We start from the raw sequence: 6,755 nt of genomic DNA on the forward strand, positions 1-6,755 counted from the left end.
GGGATTCACTTGAGTGGAGGGGGAAATCCATAGAAGTAATATTTATTTAGTAGTAACTAATATTTAGTAGTAACTAGTGAAAGACTCTGACTATACTTACACATTCAAATTCAGTTATTTGAACATTTAAATTATCCGAAACCCATAGAAGTAATTGTACATGAACATGATAAATGAAAAATCAAACACCATGGAAATGACAGGTATGTACTATGTTTCAGGAATGGCACAAAGTTGTGTGATTGTTCAAGTCTCTGTCTTTAGATCAGTGTGTTAAATAATGTGCTTCTTTGTCATTTGCTGTGTATTTTTGGATTATGTTGTGTTGTATATAAATCCAAACAATAAAAAAGCCATTTAAATCTCCTCATTCTTTGTGCAAGGTTGCTCAGAATGACAGGGCCTGATAGCTCCTAATAGGGCCATTAGGGAGGGTCTTTGTCTTTCTCAGGTGTGAAAGCCATACATATTCAGGATGTGTTCACGCCTCCTCACATAAAGCTTTCTTACACAAAACATGTCTTACAAGTTTAAAATCGATATATTGTTTTATCTGAATGACTTGTCAGGATGAATTTCAAATAGTTTTGGAGCAAATATTCTAGGCTACGTGATACAATTTTCAAAAGTCTTGTGAAGAAATAATCAGTATGGGTTTCATGACCTTATTTCAGTGACAATTGTTTTAGTTTTTTTTTTTTTTTTTCACAAACCCTGCATAAACATCATTATCTCAAAACTACTAACTTTTACATACATGCTGCTGATATATTATTGTTGCAGAGTTTGTGCTGAATACAGTGTAATTAGACTTTAGCCATGAAAATGTCACAAGTAACAGAAATAAGCGAAAATGTCACAAGTAACAGAAATAAGCACAGATGTCAGAGCATGTCATGACCAACTTAAAAATAATTTTGCCATGATCTCTTTAGCTAGACAAAAAAAAAATCATAATTCTTAATCATCATCAGCATGCACATTTAAAAAGGTACATAAATCAATTTACAAACTGAAGTGAAGTTCACAGAACAGTTAGAGTTAAATTGAGTTGCATTCTGGTTATCTTTATCTCTGGTTAACATTTTAATAGACTGGATGGAAATTTAGTGAAATTTTGTCAAATACAAATATTTGCCAATATTAATATTTTAAAACTAGATAAACTTGAGTTAATTGTATTGGTTAATAAAAGTACTACAGTGCTAACTGTACCCCTATTTCACATCAAAACAATGAAGTCCTTGTTTTGAGACTACAACAAGGTTGCTTTAGAGAAATACAAATTACAAATCATAAGTATGTGGAATTGCTCTTATCTTCACTCTGATATTCGTCTTAACAATTTTCCTCCAGGATTTTAGTGAGAGTTGCCAGTGTGCTATTTGGATCCAGCAGATTCACTAGAGGGACAATCACTCCTCTATCACTTAAGATACGATTCTGCAGAGTCATGGCTAACATTGAGTCAATGCCTAAATCAAATAGATGAACATCATCATTCAGCTCATCCATCTCAACACCATTATTTTCGCTAATCATGGACCTCAGATAATCACGTGGTGAGGATAATGTCATGGGTTGCTCAGGTCCAGTCATGTTCCCTCCAGTCTTAACCGCGACTTTCTCTCCAATTGGGAAAAGCCGCAACTTTAAGATGTGAAAAACTTTAGTGGAGTGTTCTGACTTAAATTGAATTTGCAAACAACCTGTTGAGGTTTGTTGATCCAGAGGCACTGCTCAAGACTTTCTTGGATTTCTGGAATCTCCAAAAGCATGATTCCCTTTGCCTCCAGAAATTTTTGGATATGGACTTTGTTCAACAAAAGACCAAGATTCAAAGCCCCCCAATTAATGGACTGTCCAGAAAGCCCAATGTTTCTGCGATACTGACAGAAAGTGTCCATGAATGTATTAGCCGCAGCATAATTAGTTTGCGAGGCATTGCCAACGAAGGCAGCAATGGAGGAATAACACACAAAGTAATCCAGATTGCACTGTATGGTAGCACGGTGAAGGTTAATCACTCCGTTTACTTTTGGCCTCATGACTTTCTCATAAAGAGATTTGTCAAGACGTTCAATCAGCCCATCATGCAGGACAACCGCACTGTGAAACACCCCTTTGATGGGACTGGATGGAAATAGTTTTCCAATGTTTACAATTGTCTGGTCCACTTTCTCAGATACAGAAACATCACATGGCAGAGACTTAATGACATTACCCCAATGGCGACTGACCTGACTTATCTCTTGTTGCATCTGAGGGTTTGGATTACTTCTAGACAGAATGACAATGTTCCCTCCTCCTTTCTGAGCAATGAACTTTACTGTCTCAAAGCCCAACCCTGTTAGACCACCTGTGACAATATAGACAGCATTTTTCTTGAATAGACTCTGTTTGGACATTACTGGAATGTCAGACAGCTGGTGCTTGTCTTCACTGTTCAGGATGATAATGGGTATGATCTGGCATCTGAAGTATGATTCAGATTCTTTTACAGACAGAAGATCAGTGTCTTGAGATTTCACTCTTTGATTAGCTTTTGCATCCAAATATAAGGACTTTCTGTCCAAGTGCATGGAGTTCAGCCAACAGTAGATTTGTTGCATTTGCATTTGTAGAGACCCTTTTTGCATTATCTGGGACATGAGGAGGGCATGAAAGCGGACTTCCTCATTTGTACCTTGGAATGTTGTAGTATTGAATGGAAATTCTGTCTGGTTGTCATAGAGAAGAGCAATGTCTTTGATGCCGCTAACATTACTAGCTATTTCAGCAATTTCTACATTAAAAGGAGGCAAAAGAATAGCTCCCACAACCTCACTAAAATCACAAGACAGCTGATCAGCCTGGGTGCTCACTCTGACATTCCAACCTGATCTGTTCGCAATAGTAATTAGCACATTCATCAAAGCTGAGTCAGGAACTGTGGAGAAAATTCCCAATTTCCATTTCTCTTTAGCCTTGGGTAAAGACTCATGCAGGATCTGCCAAGCCAGTACCATATAAGAGACACAAGGCACGTCATTCAGGAATGAAAGCATTTTTGCTTTGCAGCAAACAGCTGCTGGGAGAACTACTTTAGATGTGGCAGCCACAGGGTAACAAGACACAACGTGATCACCAACTTTAAATTCGCTGACATCTTTACCCACAGCTGTGACAGTGCCACTGAAGTCAAGAGTCAAGAGCTTATGGTTTTCAGTTGTGTGCTTGTTCCAGTACAATGTCTTACCATGATTCAGGTCAGAAATGCTGACTGGAAAGTAATCTGATGAATGAACACAGATTTTACTGAGATGAAGCTCAATATGTTTTCCTTTAATTGGTTCAATCGAATTTTCCATTTGAGTTGCGGACACATTTATCATTATATATGGATCAGATGTTTGCAAGATGAAGACTTCTTCATCCAACATGTCGATGTTTCTTGAAGAAATTGCCATGGTTGGCAGAGGTGTGTGGTTGATTTCAGGCTTGAGAATTTTGCCCTCCTTCACTACTAGCTCTGGATATTTCTTACAGGGGTAAGACCTGAGGACCTGAACCAGAGCTTTGATGTCTTCAAAAGTATCAGAGCCCATGTCAATCAGCTGGAAGGAATGTTCTGGCAGCTCAACTTCACATGCTCTTGTCATGCCTGACAGAACAAACCCAGGGTTTATGTGCTCCACTAAGCTCTCAGAGCACCTATAGGTTATTACTCTGATATTGCCTGGGAAATGAAGTGCCCTGAGATATGTGACAAGCTTTCGGAAAATCTCACAACACCCTACCACACTGTCCAAGACCTTCTCTGATTCAAAAGAGGTTAGGTCTGCATCACCCCACATGAACAAAATTTCCTGGAAGTTTTTCTTTACATCTGAAATTTTCAGTTTTGACAAAAGAAGTTCAACTCCATCTTCTAACAGTATGTTACTGTTTGATGAAGACACATATCTAGATGTTGGGTCCAAGTACTGTTGCAAAGCTTTACCAATTCCTACCTGGTCAGAAAAGACCAGTGCCTTAATTTGTGTATCAGATGTGGCATCTTCAGAGAGAATGCTGAAATTGTTGTGAAAGAAGTACTCCTCGACTATTTGAGAACGACTTCCAAGCATTCTGATCTTCCCATGCCTGAGTTCAACTAACACCCTACCCTGTTTATTGGCTAAGCAGCCACAAATGTCAAAATCATCTTCTCCCATATGTACTGCTCTCAGATATGCAACCATCTCCTCTTGCAATGGTTCAAATACAGCCAGACTTCCTATTTGCACAGGATATCCAGGTCTTGCTGTTAAACCCCATATAGCTGCAGGAATAAGTTGCAAGATGTAATCCAAGACCACAGGGTGAAGGTGATAGTCATGTAATTGAGGCAGTAATTCTTTTGGGACACTCACAATAGATATAGCCTCTCTAAACTCTTTCCCAAAATAAACATCTGCATGATTTCTGAAGACAGATTCATACTCAAATCCTGCTTGACTTAGAAGTTTGTAGAGTTCTTCAGTCATCATGTGGGATGTGCATCTTTTGAAAATATGGTCTAATGAAATGAACTGCTCTTCAGGACTTCTACCTGGTTTTGCTTCTACTGTGCCAAACGCATAGACTGCAGAAGTAGACTGTATTTTGAAGTTACATGTTTTATCAGCCACATGGTCAGAATGATGCAGCTGAACTTTTATATCTGGGGCATTCTGGGTGAAAACGAATGGATTCTGGAATGTTATGCTGAGCTGCAGAGAACACAGTGGAACCTTAGGCTTTGCATATGCCATGTAAGTTGCCAAACCCAACTCTGCATAAAATGCTCCGGGAAAGATGGCAACTCCTTTGTGCTTGTGGTGCTGCAGAAAGGCCACTGATTCAGAAGATAAATCACAGCTGAACACTGAACTGTCTATACCCATTTGTGTAACTACTGGATGGTTGCCTGTAGGACTGATCAACTGTGAATTAGGAGGAAAGACATCTCTCTTCACATCATCAAACTGGTATCGTGGGTAGGGAACTGGTTCAGCCTCAAAACCCTTGTAGAACGCTTCCCAGTCCACTTTGATCCCAAGCTCAAACAGTTTGGAAACAACAGTAAGCATGGTCTCGTGATCTTTATCAGGCTGCACTGAGGGGATCACAGTGAAGTCATTTCCCAGAGTCTCAGTGATGTACCTCTGCAAAGATCTTCTTGGACCAATTTCAACAAATATCACACTCCTTTTGTTTTTAGCTGCAGACCTTACAGCTTGCTCAAATTCAACTGGCTCTCTGATATTCTTTGCCCAATATTCACCAGTGATAAAATCTGAGGAACACAAACTAACACCTGTCACTGTTGAGAACAATTCTGTCTCCAAATTATGTGCCTGCAATGAGCCTATACTCTGTTCCACTTTGGATAAAATAGGATCCATCTTGTGACTGTGGTATGCTGCAGGTACATCTAAAATGCGAAGGAACAAATCTTTTCCTCTGGCTGAGTTGCTCAAATTCTGTTGCAGCCTGTCAATGTCATCTGCATCTCCTGAAAGGGTGCAGGACTGAGGGCTGTTATAAGCAGCCAGACAAACCCTTCCTGAATAAGATGGAAGAATTTTCAAGACTTCAGAAACAGCCATATTACTGACTACCAGCATCTTCCCTCCCGTCACAGTGCTTTGCAGAGAACTGCGATAGTGGATGACTTTCACTGCATCTTCAAGTGACAGCAAACCAGAACAATGAGCTGCAGCGACTTCTCCAATAGAGTGCCCCAAAACAGCATCAGAACTGATGCCCCAGTGTTTCAGGAGTTTGACAACAGCAACCTGAATAGCGAACAGAAGAGGCTGGACAATCTTTGGATCAGACGGCTCTGTACTTTTCTCAGATTCATTTTCTAGTATCTCTATCAGATTCAAATTTCTATGGCTTTGCAACAGAGTTTCAATCTTCACGATTTCCTCTCTGAAAACTGGCTCTTGTTTTAGGAGCTGCTTGCACATACCCTGATATGTAACACCATTGCCGCAAAACACAAAAACTAGCTTGGGGTCTGTCTTTGACGGTACAATCTTTTTCTCCACAGCAGCAGTCAGTTTCACTTGCAGATCTGCCAATGATGATGTTTGAAATACTTTTCTGTATTTGTGTTTCAAGTGACTTCTTCTACATGCAGATGTGTACAGTAAAGACTGTAGATCTGATATTTTCCCTTTGCTGATCTGTTCTGCCGTATCTTTAATAATATTTTTTGTGGATTTTTCGGAGGCTGCAGAGACCACAAAATACTGATGGGATTTGCTGATCTGCTGAGCTTTTGGCTTTTCTGACTGCACATATTGTCTGACAATTGCATGTGCATTTGTTCCACCAAACCCAAAGTTATTGATTCCTGCACACCTCCCTGATCTGCGGTCACTGATCCATTTTTCTGCTATGGTTGGGATTTTGATATTGAGAGATTCAGTGTCTATGCTGGATTTTTCCACGGAGTAGAACAATGATGGCACTATGGTTTCATGATGCATCATCAGAACAACCTTTATGAGCCCTGCAACACCTGCGGCAGATTCTGTGTGTCCAATATTGCCTTTAACAGAACCAATGATGAGTGGCCCTGACTTTTGAGGTCTTGCTTTGGCAATGACTTTTGAGATGCTACCTGCCTCTATTGGATCTCCAATTGGAGTCCCAGTCCCATGAGCCTCAATGTACTGAACATTAGTCAGATCAGTCTTTGTTGAGTAGATTTTTCTGAGCAACTCCTCCTGCTGTACCAT

At 39.9% G+C, this 6,755-nt stretch overlaps 1 protein-coding gene across 1 annotated transcript; it reads right to left on the bottom strand.

Moving 5' to 3' along the window:
* Positions 1–1,652: 1,652 nt before the first annotated feature.
* LOC311305267 (uncharacterized protein) lies at positions 1,653–6,755 on the bottom strand (the record flags this gene model as incomplete). Its single annotated transcript, XM_084432870.1, has 1 exon — positions 1,653–6,755. One exon carries the CDS (start codon positions 6,753–6,755, stop codon positions 1,653–1,655), a length of 5,103 nt encoding a protein of 1,700 aa, XP_084288996.1.

The sequence above is a fragment of the Rutilus rutilus genome (assembly GCF_951802725.1).
Source record: "Rutilus rutilus genome assembly, chromosome: 1".
Lineage (NCBI taxonomy): Eukaryota > Metazoa > Chordata > Actinopteri > Cypriniformes > Leuciscidae > Rutilus > Rutilus rutilus.